General features: G+C 62.5%; 3 protein-coding genes across 5 annotated transcripts; 1 reads left to right on the top strand and 2 right to left on the bottom strand.

The window, feature by feature from the left end:
• Positions 1-210: 210 nt before the first annotated feature.
• Positions 211-9,955, bottom strand: XAB2 (XPA binding protein 2). Of its 3 annotated transcripts, none has more exons than XM_027085749.1 (19): positions 9,877-9,954; positions 8,625-8,773; positions 8,197-8,320; positions 7,766-7,963; positions 6,486-6,620; positions 6,242-6,406; positions 4,816-4,960; positions 4,191-4,342; positions 3,985-4,104; positions 3,737-3,868; positions 3,502-3,648; positions 3,285-3,398; positions 1,879-2,041; positions 1,597-1,787; positions 1,255-1,377; positions 999-1,170; positions 657-786; positions 423-526; positions 211-328 (listed from the first exon to the last, which is right to left on the bottom strand). In XM_027085749.1, the coding sequence occupies exons 1-19, from the start codon at positions 9,925-9,927 to the stop codon at positions 267-269; spliced, it is 2,577 nt and encodes an 858-aa protein (XP_026941550.1). In that variant the 5' UTR covers positions 9,928-9,954; the 3' UTR covers positions 211-266. The 3 variants fall into 3 exon arrangements, with proteins under 3 accessions (XP_026941550.1, XP_026941552.1, XP_026941551.1); XM_027085750.1 differs by having other exon boundaries at positions 216-328; positions 3,502-3,633; positions 9,877-9,955; XM_027085751.1 differs by lacking the exons at positions 8,197-8,320; positions 8,625-8,773; positions 9,877-9,954 and having other exon boundaries at positions 6,486-6,643; positions 7,766-7,869.
• Positions 9,956-10,147: 192 nt separating this feature from the next.
• Positions 10,148-11,602, top strand: PET100 (PET100 cytochrome c oxidase chaperone). The gene is made up of 4 exons (XM_027085830.1): positions 10,148-10,261; positions 10,870-10,956; positions 11,108-11,140; positions 11,446-11,602. Exons 1-4 carry the CDS (start codon positions 10,235-10,237, stop codon positions 11,527-11,529), a joined length of 231 nt encoding a protein of 76 aa, XP_026941631.1. The 5' UTR covers positions 10,148-10,234; the 3' UTR covers positions 11,530-11,602.
• Positions 11,593-13,479, bottom strand: PCP2 (Purkinje cell protein 2). Its single transcript, XM_027086022.1, has 4 exons — positions 13,432-13,479; positions 12,736-12,868; positions 12,386-12,510; positions 11,593-11,779 (listed from the first exon to the last, which is right to left on the bottom strand). Exons 1-4 carry the CDS (start codon positions 13,477-13,479, stop codon positions 11,660-11,662), a joined length of 426 nt encoding a protein of 141 aa, XP_026941823.1. The 3' UTR covers positions 11,593-11,659.
• Positions 13,480-13,750: the final 271 nt, after the last annotated feature.

Here is a 13,750-nt window from a genome sequence, read left to right as displayed (position 1 = left end):
TCAGGCGGCAGAGAGACTGGCCTCTCGGAGCCCAGAACTGGCTCTGCGGGGTTAGGGTGGAGCGTGTGCCCTGGCCTGGAGCCCAGCTGCCCCACCTCCCCACACCGGCCAATCTGGGGGGTGGGGTGGGGGGCAGGGCGGCACTGAGCTGGCAGTCCCCAGGGGCACCGAGGCAGTAGGAGAAGGCGGGGAGGAAGGAGGCTCAGACCAGAACGTACAAACACAAGCTTCACTGGGGGAGCAGTGGAGGGGGTAGGGGATGGGAGTCAGTCTTCCTTCAGGCTCCCGAACACGGCGGCCGGCACGCTCTGCTGCTCCAGGCGCACCTCTGGGGGTGAGGCGAGGAGGACTCAGTCACCTTCCAGGAGGGGGTCCCGCCCCCGCCTCCGCCCACCAGCCCGCCTGGCCAGCCGGCCTCTTACCATTGGGCTCCAGGTCCATCTCGTCCTCGTCCTCGCCCAGCTCGATCTCCTCCGGGTTGGCCTGCTGGGCCAGCTGGGCCAGCTCCTCCCGGGAGGCGTCACTCCTGGGGAAGGCAGGCGGCCGGGGGAGGGGGCCACACTGCTCAGCTAGGCCCGGCAGCCCCCCAACCTCCCCACCCCTCCCCCCTGCAGAGCTGGCCCACTCCCAGCTCGGCTCCACCGCCCCGCCCTCACCTCACAAACAGGATCTTGCTCTGGGCCCGCGAGGGCTGGTCCTGCTCGGCCTCAGCCGCCAGCTGCTCGGCCCGCTGTTCCAGCAGCTTCATGTCGTCCATGCCGCTCTGCCCGGGGGCCAGGTCGGACACTGTGGGGGGAAGCGTGGGGGTCAGACGCCGTGGGCAAGCTGTCCTCAACCACGGCCTTAGGTGCCTGCCTCGGTCTGAGTGCTGCTGGGTGCCCCCCGACCTGGGCCTGAGGCCCTGGCCCTCGAGGAGCTCCCAGCCTGAGGCAGGGGAGGCAGAGGAGACCCTGATGCTCCCAGACCCGGGAGACCACCACTGGGCCACAGCTGCTCACCAGTGCCCGTGGCGCTGCCCGTCACCTTGAGCATCTGGGAGGCCATGAAGTTGACCTGAGTGTTGTACGTGGCCTGCACGCTGCGGCGGATCCGCAGCATCTCCCGGATGGTGTCCTCATTGCCGTGCCGGACCTCGAAGTCCTTCCACGTCTGCCAGAAGGCCCCGGTCGTCTGCAGAGGGGCGGGGCCGGGGGACGTGAGCCAGCTGGCTCAGCCGCAGACTCCCACACCCACGGGCCCGGGACCCGTCCCTACCCGGGGGTCACAGATCTGCGAGCAGAAGCTGTAGATGGCCCGGGCGCGGTCGATCTCCCCGAGCTTGCACTCCATGTCTGCGAACCGCAGGCACATCTCCCGGGCGTGCTCGTCTGACAGCACCTGGGCGGGGTCGGGAGGGATCAGGGAGGGTGGGATGTGAGGCAGAGGGAGCCGCCCCTCTTGGGGAGCCCCGGTGGTTCCCAGCACACCAGGCCGGCCCCTGGGCGGGCGGGCCTCCCCACAGACGCGCGCACCGGCTCGCTCGGATACCCTGCCTACAGGACCCCTTGTTCCCCCTCTCTAGCCCCAGCTCCCCACCCCACCCCCTGCAGCGGGCACCTCGATGGCCTTCTGATAGATGCTGCGCGTGTGGGTGACCCCGTAGATCTCGGCCGCCCGCTTGATGTAGATGTTGAACATGTCGTATTGCTGGGCGGGCTCCACGGCCCTGGTGGCGCGCTCATACACGGCCATGGCGTGCCGGGCCAAGCCCCACTCCTCCTCCAGCTGCGCGTACAGCAGGTACAGGGCTGTGACAGGATGCAGCGGGGGGGGGGGGGGGGTCAGAGGTCAGTGGCTGGGCCCGTGATGCCCCCTCCAAGCCCACCTGGCCCTCCTCACTCTTTGCGTATTTGGGAGGGCAGCCATCCAGCGCCTGCTCAAACAGGTCCCGTGCCCGCTCCAGCTTCTGGCCCCCGTAGCGGGCGATGAACTTGGTCAGGTAGGTACTCCAGATGTCGGACACGTTGGGCCACTTGAACAGCGAGATGCCACGCTCGTATGCCTGCCCCGAGGGAGAGTCGTGTGAGTCCGCAGGGGGAGACTCCTTAGGGCTCAGCAAGTAGGCCCCTTGTCTGCCCACCTCTCCCCATCCCACTTCTCCCCGTGATCACGCAATCAAAGCCCAGCCAAGAGTGTCTGTGCACTGCCTGTCTCCCTGGACAGGCTGCAAGGACCCCGAAGACAGAGCTGGACTAGGGCTCACTAGGATCAGTCAGTGACTTTACGGCTGAAGAGGAGGGTGGAACCTCAGCTTGCAAACACTGCAGCCCGGTGTCCTGGAAGAAGGTTCACCACCCAGGCAGAGGGGCAGGGCCTGCCACTCAGGCAGAGGGGGCACTCACGTGCATGTATGACTTCCCCGCCCATGTATGTGCACAGTCTCCACTTGTACACGACAAAACCTCAGACAGTGGGGCAAAGCCCCACCACACGTACACATGCACATGGAAAACACCCCACGTGCCTACAACCCATCGCCTGAGCAGCAAGGCAGGGGCACCCCCGCACACACAGGCAGAACTCCGTGCCTGTGACAGGCTGACCTGTGTCCCCCCCAAATTCAAGTTGAAATCCTAACTCCCCGTACCTCAGAACGAGACTGTGTTCTGATAAGATCTTTAAAGAAGCAACTAAGTTAAACAGAGAGGACTTCCCTGGTGGCACAGTGGTTAAGAATCCGCCTGCCAATGCAGGGGACACGGGTTTGAGCCCTGGTCCAGGAAGATCCCACGTGCCGCAGATCAGCTAAGCCCATGTGCCATGACTACTGAGCCCACGAGCCACAGCTACCGAAGCCCGTGCACCTAGAGTCCGTGCTCCGCAACGAGAAGCCACCGCAATGAGAAGCCCGCGCACCACAACAAAGAGCAGCCCCCGCTCGCCGCGACTAGAGAAAGCCTGCACGCAGCAACGAAGACCCAACGCAGCCAAAAATAAATAAATTAAAAAAAAAAAAAAGAGATTAGGGTAAATTTCATTCCAATACAACTGACAGCCTCACAAAAGCAGAGCTGGGCACAGGAGGAACACCAAAAACACACAAAAAGGTGTCCACGTGAAGACACAGTGAGAAAACAGCCTCTACAAGCCAAGGAGAGGGGCCTCAGAGGAAACCAGCCCTGCCGACGCCTTGATCTCAGGCTTCCGACCTTCAGGACTGAGAAAACACGTCTCTGTTGTTTAAGCCTCCCAGTCGGCTGTGATGGCAGCCCGGGTAGGGACAATGCCGTCCGGGGCCCCCTCACCTTGAAGCTCTCTTCAAAGTACTTGTGCTCCTCCAGGAACATGGCGTAGTTGATGACGATTTGGGGCGTGGCGATGCGCAGGTCCAGGATGCGGTCATAGACGGCTTTGGTGGACTGTGGGGCAGGGGGCCGGTCAGAGCGTGTCCCGGGGGTGGAGTCAGCGGCCCTCCGCGGGGCGTGTCCCATCCCACGCCCCCATCCCATCCTGGCGGCTCACCTGGAAGGTGCCGAGGCTCTCCTCCAGGTCGGCCAGCATTGACCACACCTTCAGAGACTTGTATACGCGGTTCTGCACGGGCTCCGAGCCGTCGAAGTACTCGGCGCGGCGGGCGGGCAGCGCCGTCGCCTTCTGCACGGGCAGCGCCAGCAGGGGGAAAGCCGCGGGGGTGTCCAGGACCAGATCACACACCCGGAGGCTCCCCCACCCCCTCCCAACCCGGGCTTGTGTTTACTCGCAGCAGCCGCAAGGCCTGGTCGTAGTTCTCGTGCCGGAGCTCCAGCTCGCCACACTCGCACCACACGCTGGCCAGGTCGTCCACCTGCTTGAAGCTCACCTTGGTGGCTTTCTCCAGGATGATGCGGGCCTGTGGGGCGGGCAGAGGCCAAGCTGAGACCCCACCCGCCCGCCCGGCTGTGGGCGCTGGGCGGAGGACCTGTAAGTACTCGTACATGCAACGCGCACTGGCAACACGGCACTCACGTCATCCAGCTGCCCGTTGTCCTCGTAAAACTTGGCGAACGCAACCCACAGGGTGTGGGGCTTGCCGGTCGCCTTGAAGGGGTCCACAGTCTGCACGGCCTCCGTGTACGTGTTAATGATCTGGGCAGGAAGGGTTGGGTCAGGCTGGGCAGGGCCCTGGTTGGGGAGGGCGGGGCCTGGGGACGGGGGGCGGGGCCGCCACGTACCTCCCTCGGGCGGCCCTCGTGCAGGGCCACGCGCTTGTGCCACTCGTGCACGTGGTGCGGGTTCTGGCGCAGCAGGACGCTGTTGAGGAGCAGGGGCCGCCGGCTGATGAGCTGCTCAAAGCGAGCCAGGCGCAGCTCCAGGTCCACGTCGTCTGGGACCCGTGGGAAAAGCCAGGAGCACGGGGGGAGGCCTCAGCACGCGGCCCCCGGCCACCTCCGTCTCTCAGGTCTCTCTCCCTTCAGCCCCCAGCTCCCCCCCACTGTCCATCCGGGCACTCCCTCCCTGAGCTGCCCCAGGGCCACCCTGACCTCACACCTGCCCTGGGGCCAGGCTACTCTGGAACCCCCTCCAATCCCCACCATTCCCCCCAGCCCTTGTTCCCTGCCAAGCTCTGGCCCAGACGCCCCCCCCCCCACGCCTGCTGTCCAGCCAGCCCTCCCTTCCCGCCAGTGGCCGGCCCAAGCCCCACTGAGATGTGTTCCCAGTCCTGGCTACCCGCCGAGATCCCACCCGCAGTGCCCATTCAGGCTCCCTCCCTGCTGGCCTCTGACCCCAAGCCCCACACCTCCCTGACCCAGCCACTCGGGACCCCTCCGAGCCCTGCGGCCCACCCCTGCTGCTCACCCTCCTCCTCCCGCCCCAGCTCCGAGGCCGTCTCCATCTTCGCCGCGATCATGCTCTCCTCGAACTGGGCATAGCTGTCGAACACCTGGGTGAAGTCCCGCACGGTCATCACGGTCCGGATGGCCTCCTCATACACGTCCCGAGCCTGTGGGGATGGGGAAAGTGCTGGCAGAGGAGAGGCACGTGTGCCCACCGCATGCACACAGGGCATCCGGCAGCACCGCCCTTGGCACCAGTCCCAAATCAGAACCCCCGGAGGGCCTTTCCTGGGCCTGCCCAGCTCCGTCAGCGCACGGCCGTGGTCGGAGCTCCCCGCCCGTCCTCTGCCAGAGTGAGGTGGAGGATTCAGCTCCTCAGCAGTAAACTGACAGTGACAGCCCCTCACGCAGAGTCACTGCGGGGCTCGAGTGAGACGCATAAAGGGTCTGGCCCCAGTGAGACCCAATAGGTGACCAGCCACCCTGCAGGGACCCTAACCTCAGCCTGCCATGGAGTGCTCAATCGTTGCTACAAAGTACCCCTCACGCCTGCCCGATCCCCCTTCTGCAGCTCACATTCTCCCCATCACCCCCCACACCAACCCCTGAGGGCAGCATGAAAGGAAAGTGCTGGCGTGGGCGAGGCGCATCCCCACCAAGGGCGGGCCCGTTGCTCTACCCCTGGCCCTGGCTGATCCTGCCCCTCTGCCTCTGCCTGGCCGCTGGCTCCAGCAGCCTCCTGGCCGGTCTCCTGCTGCCGGCCTCGGCCTGTGCGCTCCACTCAAAGTGTCAGCCTGAAGGGTCTTTGTAAGACACACACCTGGTCAGGCCTATGTCCTGCTCACGGCTGGCTGGCTGGCGGCTCCCCGCAGCAGGACACAGCCGGCCCCTCCTCAGCCTGCAGGGCCTCCCTTCCCTAGTCCTTCACCACCCCCTCTGAGCCCCCTCCAGCTCCTCCTTCCCACTCTGCTCCCCCCGGCACCCCCCTCCCCAGCCAGTCCCAAGCCAGCCCCTCTGGGGACCTCTCAGAGCTCCACACCCCGCCCCCCACCCCGGCCCCAAGCTCGCCATTCCATGGCCCGATGAGGAGAACAGCCAACGTGGACACTGACAGAAACACCAACACCTCGGGAGGGACCCTCACACCGGACACCGGCTCGCTGCCTGAGTCCCAGTAGGCAAGGAAGTGACTGTCACTCTCATTTTGCAAATGAGGACACCCAAGCTGAAGCAGGTCCAAGGCCAGAGCAGAGAGATCCAGGTCTGGCTGGCCTGAGGTGGGTGCACTCGCCGGCAGGGCCGTGATGCCTGCCTCTCCCCACCTTCAGAAAGGCAAAAGCGGTCCACGTGCACATCTTCTGCTCACACGCGTGTCCTCAGGCATCCCCCAATACTACGTGCTGGAGGGAGACCCCACCCCGCTCCCGGAGCCCCACGTGCTCAAGCACCTTCTCGAAGTGACCGCTGCGGATGTAGTAGTCGGCCAGCGAGCACCAGAGCTTGCCCAGTTGGTCGGTGAAGCGGGTGAGGCCCCCGCGGATGATGGCGTCCACACTGAGAGACTGCACCTTGTCTGGGTTCTGGGAGATGAGGTCGCAGAGCTCGTGCCACAGCTGCAAGGCATGGGAAGGAGCGTCAGCCTTGTCCCTGAGAGGGCGAGCCCTCCCGCCCAGCCGTCACCCCGGGGCCCACCTGGTAGTTGGACTTGCCGGCCTTGGACACGAAGCGCTCGTCGTTCACCACGGTGGCCAGGCGCTGTGCGGCCTCGTCCAGCCGGTCGCTCGACTTGAGGTACTCGATGTACTCCTCAGCACTCTCGGGGCTCAGCTGGGCACCCATCCACCCGCCAGCTGTCAGTGGGGCCACAGGGCCATGCCGCCATGCCACCATTCCCCCTCCCACTCTGGGCTTTCTGTCAGCCACTCACCACTGTCCCGGACAAGAGCTCGCCCCACACACCCAGTCATAGCCACACCTGTCCAGCCTGGGCCTCACTGGTCCAGCTCCAGCCCTGACTGGGCCCTGACTGGTCCAGCCTCAGCCCTCACTAGTCCAGCCTGGGCCCTGACTGTTCCAGCCTGAGCCTCACTGTTCCAGCCTGGGCCTCACTGGTCCACCCCCAGCCCTGACTGGTCCAGCCTGGGCCCTGACTGGTCCAGTCTCAGTCCTGACTGGTCCAGCCTGGGCCCCAGTGGTCCAGTCTCAGTCCTGACTGGTCCAGCCTGGGCCCCAGTGGTCCAGTCTCAGTCCTGACTGGTCCAGCCTGCGCCCCAGTGGTCCAGTCTCAGTCCTGACTGGTCCAGCCTCGGCCCTAGTGGTCCAGTCTCAGTCCTGACTGGTCCAGCCTGCGCCCCAGTGGTCCAGTCTCAGTCCTGACTGGTCCAGCCTGGGCCCCAGTGGTCCAGTCTCAGTCCTGACTGGTCCAGCCTGCGCCCCAGTGGTCCAGTCTCAGTCCTGACTGAGCTTAGGCATCAGTGGTCCAGCCTGCACAGCCCCTAAACAGCACCATGCTAAGCATTTCAGGACGCGTAAGAGACATTATAAGTTCAGGAAAACTACACAGTGCCTCCCCACTATTTGCACCTCGACTGTCAGCCCTGCCTGTTATTTGTTTCCCTAGTCGTTTATTTCCTATTCCCTGCTCTCCCGTGGCTGCAGTTTTACTCTGATTTATGGGGTCAGGTAATATGTATCTGTCTGCAAAGTCAGACTGAAAGCTCCATGGAGGCAGCAACTGTCTTAGCCACACTGTCCCCGGCACCTGTCTTAATACCTGACATGGTTACTAGCAAACTGTCTGGAGATTAAACACAGAACTCACAAACAAAACCCTGTCTTAAGAAGCCTTGTTCCCATATTCTGTCTGTTAGGGCAGACAGTGTCCCAACGAGCCGGTTTCCGGAAAGTCTTGACCTGGGGGAACTGGCCCACCTGCCTGAGCCTGGCCCCATCTCGCCCTCTGAGGGGCTTACCTTGAGGAAGCGCCGGTAGCCCCGCACAGCAGTCTCAGGCAGGGGGTGTGAGCGCAGGAAGCGCAGGTACAAGGGCCAAATACGAGAGTGCTGTGTGATGGGCAACGCTCGGAGGGCACGGTCGAAAGTGCGGCGCGTGTGTGTGACGCGTCCCTGGTCCATCAGGAACTGGCAGTAATCTAGCCACAGCCGGGGCATCTGCAGGTGCGGGGAGAGGCAGGGTCTGAGCTGCCAGCACCACCACCAGGCCATAAAGACACCAGATGTCCATTGCAGCAGGACCCGGAAGTCCTGTCCCCCTGGAACCAAGTCTCGCTCAACCCTGAGTGCACAGAGGCCACAGGACTCCAACCCCCTGCTCTGTCCACCTCCGTGGACTCTGAGCCCCACCTCCCCACTCATCCCCTGGCCCAGCCAGGCCCCCTCCCCACCTTGTGCATGAACACAAAAGCCCTCTCGTGGCAGTTGTTGACATCTTCGTAGGCAGGGTCGGTCACACAGCGATGCTTCACCTGTGCCCGGCGCGCCTTCAAATAGCGGTACCAGAGTTTGTAGCTGGGGGGGGTGGGGGGAGAGGGGAGGGGCAGACAATGATCGGTCAGCTTCATGGACCTCGGGACCCTTCACTCTGCCTCACGAGACAAGTGCTGGGAGAAGGGGCCCAGGGAGGGGTGACAAGTCTCTGCGACAGGGGAATGGCCGGGACGTCAGGGAAGGTGTGCTCACAGATCAGGGGATGTATATTCGGCGACACAACACATAGCAGTCACGTGGGATGTACTAGCAAGTTCTGGGTTGATTGGATAAGGTGGGGTGCGTGTGGGGCTGGGGCAGGCAGGGCAGCTGCAACCAATCTCACCTGCAGGGCAGCAGCTTCAGCGCCCGCTCATAGAGCTGATTGAGTCTGGGCTTCGGGGCACCCTGCTTAAACTCAATGTAGCGGAGCCAGCATTTGACGGAGAACTGGTTCCGCATGATTTCCTCCTCATAGGGGAGGTCCTCCTCCTCCTGCCAGGGCCGGGGTACAGGGAGAAGACAGACCTGTTCTCAGAGCCTGCGCGCAGCACCACTCCACTCCAAACTCCAGACCCCTCCCCAGGTCCCAGATCCCACACTCCTCACCATCGGGAGCCCGGTCACCAGACACCCAGATACCAGGAATCTGGTCCAGACCCTTCAGAATACTACTGCCTACAATCTGACCCAGACCATCAGACTCCTTGGTCACAGCGTTCTAGGCCAGATATGAGACTGTCACCCAGACATCACTCTTTTGGCCTTCCTAATCAAGCTATCCACTCTGGCCCAGATCACCAGACTCTTTTGCCACCAAGACCCTGGTCCGACGCCAGGCCTCTGCCCTAGACGTCAAGTGTCACCTCCTCACAACATGGCTCTTCCCAGACACGAGACGTTTGGCACCTCAGGACCCCACTAGCCAGAGTCTAGCTCAACTCTGCCCCAGAACTTGGAAGCTAGACCCTTATCTCAGAAAGAAAGGTATGTACAGGATGCCTAGCCTTTAACTCGAGACACCAAGAATCTAGTGAAGATGCCAGGCTTCTACTTCAAACACCAAGCCTTTGACTCTTCAGGAGTCCACGGGCCATCGCCTGATCAGCTCCACATCACCCGGTCTTTACTTCTGATTCCAGGGTTCTCCCGGTCCAGACACCATGCCCTTATCCCAGAAACTATAACGCTCAGGACCAAACGTAGACCGTTACCCAAGACACCAAGATTTTACCACTGAAACCAGAGACCTGGACTGGTCGTCCTGCCTTTACTTCAAACACCAGGCCTCTCAAGATTGAGCTACGCGAGTCTCCCTTCTCTCCCACTCCCATTTCCGCCCCAGGCCCGGGACGCCAGGCCCTTAACTTCAACCACCTGCTCTTTGCTCAGGTCACCTGGGCTCTAGCACCAGACCTCTACTCCTGACCAGCCTGGTCCGTACATCATGATCCGGTCTCTGGCCCGTAAGGGTCCTCCTGCCCTCAGACCGGCATAACTTTGGCCTAGATACCCCGGGCTGCCATGCCCGAATCTCCTGAGGCATCTAAGCCCCAGTGCCCCCAGGCAGGCCACCCCCGGGCCCGCCACGGACTCACGAAGACAAGGTCCGGCCGCTCGGGCCTCGAGAGGCGCGCCATCACCACCATTTTTCTGGCACTCCAGGTACGCGCAGGAGTCGCGTTATAATGACGTCTCCGGCTGAAGGCCCGCCCCCTCGAACCAGGCCCATTTCCTATTGGTTGAACCCTTCCCGATTGCGCGCCCTGCGTTGTTGACTTACACGTAGACGTCCAGCTACCGGAAGCAGAGAAGAAGCGCCCGAATATGACGTCATCACGAAGCTCATCGGACCAATCAGGTTCAGCAGTGGAACCCTCGGACTCCCAATGGGCTGCTGTCTTGCTGGATAGTTGGCTTTGGGCGGAAGCGGCTTTGAAGCCTGAGAAGAGCGAGATGGGGGTGAAGCTGGAGGTGTTTCGGGTCAGTGAGCAATGGAGCGGTTGCAGGCCTGGGCGCGGGGTCTTCCTGGTTGAGGAGGAGACTCTGAAAAGGGGGACCTCTGAGAGAGGGCGCTCTGGAGCGAAAGCTCCTGAGATTTGATAGGGACCTTTACGGTTGGAACCCCAGAGAAGGGGGCACAGGGTTCGGGGCTCTGGGAGGGCTGGTGTGAGGAAAGCCTTCTGAGAAGAGTGATCTGGGGAGGGGGTGGGATGATGAGATCTCAGAGAGATGCCTTTACTGTAGTACGAGCTTTTCTGTTCCTGGGGCGACTGTGTGTGTGTGTGTGTGTGTGTGTGTGTGTGTGTGTGTGTGTGTGTGAGAGAGAGAGAGAGAGTGTGTGTTTCTTTGAGAGGGAGTCTCCCGGACTCGGAGGGGGCTTTTGGAGGGGGCTCTTGGATTATGGAGGCTAGACTTTAAGGTGTATGGCTTCTGTACCCTTGATGGGAGTTTTGGGGTTTTGGGGGCGCTGGGGAAGCACCACTGGTCTCTGTCAGGGGATGGTCCTCCAGGCTCTAAGCAGCCTCTGCACAGTTTGGGGGTGGTGGGGGTGACTCCTGGCTCTTCTTATCTCGCCCCTGCCCTTCCAGATGACCATCTACCTCACCTTCCCTGTGGCTATGTTCTGGATTGCCAATCAGGCCGGGTGGTTTGAGGACTATGTCGTACAGCGCAAGGTGGGCACAGGTTCATTCCAGGGGTGGGGGAGGTTATGGGGCACCAACCTGATGGGGACCAGTGTTTGCCTCCCCTGAGCCAACCCTGCCCTGGGTGTGGGGCTCTGGAGGCTCCTGGCTTGTGTATCCAGCTGTGACTTTGTCCCTACAGAGGGAGCTGTGGCCCCCTGAGAATGAAGACAAGGTAAGCAACCTCCTTTTCCTCCCACCGGAGGAGGGAGGAACGTGGGTTCCTGTGGCCATCATGGGACCCTCAGTCATGGACAGGGAACCGAGAGTGGAGGGGCACGTGATTTCCTTATTGCCCTCTCCCTGAAGGTTGAAGCTAATCCCACTTGGACCTGGGTTATAATTGGCATAGGCTTCCAGTGTAGTCACTGAACTGTGAAGTGGTGGTCTGGGGAATTAAAGGGAGGGGTGCTGAGAAAGAGGTCCAGGCCCTGAGGTGTGTATGCCCCTCCTTCCTTCCCATCCCACTCCCTTACCCAGCGCCAAGAGCTAGAAGAATTCAAAGAAAGGATACGGAAGCAGCGGGAGGAAAAGCTCCTTCGTGCTGCCCAGCAGAGGTCCTGAGGCCTCCAAGTGCCTGAATCCCTGCCTCTCCACCCACAGAATGACACACATACACGGTTCTTCGTTGCTCGTGGAAGTGTTTTATTGTCCGCTTTGGGGGGCCAAGTGGGGCCCAGGACGCCTCAGGCCCTCACGGGGCTTGTGTCTGGGGCTGGGGGCTGCTGTTTCGACGGAAGCTGAGTGCAGTCGGATCCTGAGGGGTGAGGAGGGGTTGGGGGCTGAGGGTCCCGGCTCGTTTCTGTACTCCATCCTGTAGATGCAGAGGGGTCAGCCAGAGGGCCAAGGGCAGTGCTGGCCGTTGCAGGTGGCAACCGGAGTCCCACCTCCCCCCATCTGCCCCACCATCCCTGAGCTTCTCCACTCCTCAGTTACTCAGCATTTAGGGTGGTATTTGGGAGCTGGTGGGTCTTGGGGACGTCCCTGGGATCTTGATCAGAAGCCAAGCTGTGGGTGAGTACGTGTGACATGGACACATGGGTGTCTGGATGTGTCCTGGGCATGAGCTCGCATGCTCTCCACCCTCAAGGTGTCTTCCCAGGAGTGGGTCTATTCTCTCTCGCCTCCTTGAAGTTCTCAGACTTGGGAGCGGGAGCCACAAGTTCTGGCCACAGCTCTGACTTTAACACGCCCCCTGCATGACCTTGATCTCTTCCCAGCTCTGTCTGGGCCTTTGTCCTACCTCTGAACTGGGGTATTGGATGGGCCGGGGTCTTGTGCCTGGCAAGTACACAGGGTGGGCACTCCTACCATGTGCTCATCCCGAGGGGCAGATGATGGACAGGGGTGGGGGTGGGAGGCAGGGTTAGAGGGATCAGTGTGGCTGGTCTCTCCTCAGCCCTGGCAGAACATCACCTACCTTGGGGCCCAGGGGCTGGAAGCCAGGCAAGGCGCTGACTGTCACACGCTGGTCATCCATGCGGCGGCCCTGGGTACTGGCCAGCATGTCCATGAGACTGTCCATCTCGGGTGCAGGGCCGCTCTCTGCATGAAGCAGAGGCCGTGGGGAAGAACTCAGCCCGGCCGGAGGCCCCAACCCATCCCTCCACCCCCACTCACATTCTCCAGGAAGCATGCTCACATCTGCCCCCAACCCGCAGACATCTCTGTCCCCACTTGCCTGCTCACTTTCTCAGACCCTTGCCCACTGGTCCCCCAGATGGGCACTTGCCCCATTCACACCCCCCCATCACGCCCACTTCCGCACACCTCCCTGCCCGCTCTCACGGCCCTGGGAGGCTGGGCCCGGCCCCGCCTGCAGTGAGCAGCGCTGCTCCTCCATCCGGCCGCCCTGCACGTGGCTCAGCAGGTTGAAGAAGCCCTCCTGGTCTGGGGAGCCCGCCTGGGGGGCACACACACTCAGTCCGGCCGGCCTCTCAGCTGGAGGAGCCCTCAACTCCCCTCCTGGCCGGCCAGCTTCCCCCCGACCCCCGGGCCTGCCCTGCCCCTTCTGTGGCTCTCACCATGGTGCCCGCCGATGTGCTGCTCTGCAGAGCTGCTCCAAATGAGACATGAGTCTCCTTCTCAATCCCGGCCCCCGCCCCAGGGGCCACACCAGCAGTGCCATGTCACGTGGTGCTGCCCCAAGGGAGAGGGCCACCGTCCTAGATTGGGGCCTGACTGCGGGGTGGCCCGGGGGCTGGGACACGAGCCAGGGGAACGTCCCCCTGACAGCTCCTGAGTCCCAGCATCCCTCACCTCACAGGGGGTCAGCACTAAGAGCCCTGACCTCTGCCCTGGGGCTGGGTTAGGCACTCGGACCCTCCCGCCCACCAGCACCTTCTTGGGCAGCAACTGGGTCGGGGGTCCCAGGAGACTCACTTGCTAATTAGGTGCCCTACAAACTCATTAGCCTTGTCATTCACGGGTCCTTGAGTTGGTGGGGGGGCGGCGGGGCCTGCTCACCTTGTCGCAGGAGGCCGAGCCCCCATCCTCCTCTTCCTGGTCCATCATTGTCCCTGCTCCCCTCCCCTGGGTCCTGTCCACCTCTCCACTGGCCTCTGCCCTGGCCCCGTGCCAGAGAAGGCTTTTTAAGAGACTGGGACGTGGCGGGGAGTGGATACCCAGCCCCAAATCCCCAGCTCACGCCCCATCTGCTCCCACCCAAGCTTAAGCCCCATAAAGATGATCCAGATAATCGTTTTTGCAGCGTGAGGCGGGGGCTGCCGTGGGGGGCAGGAGGCAGGGTGACCTGGGCTCGGACATTGTTGGCCCAGCAGGACTC

Source organism: Aethalodelphis obliquidens, unplaced genomic scaffold (assembly GCF_003676395.1).
Source record: "Aethalodelphis obliquidens isolate GAN/ISIS:26980383/991018 unplaced genomic scaffold, ASM367639v1 scaffold53, whole genome shotgun sequence".
Taxonomy (NCBI): Eukaryota; Metazoa; Chordata; class Mammalia; order Artiodactyla; family Delphinidae; genus Aethalodelphis; species Aethalodelphis obliquidens.
This window is presented reverse-complemented; position numbering and strand designations above follow the sequence as displayed.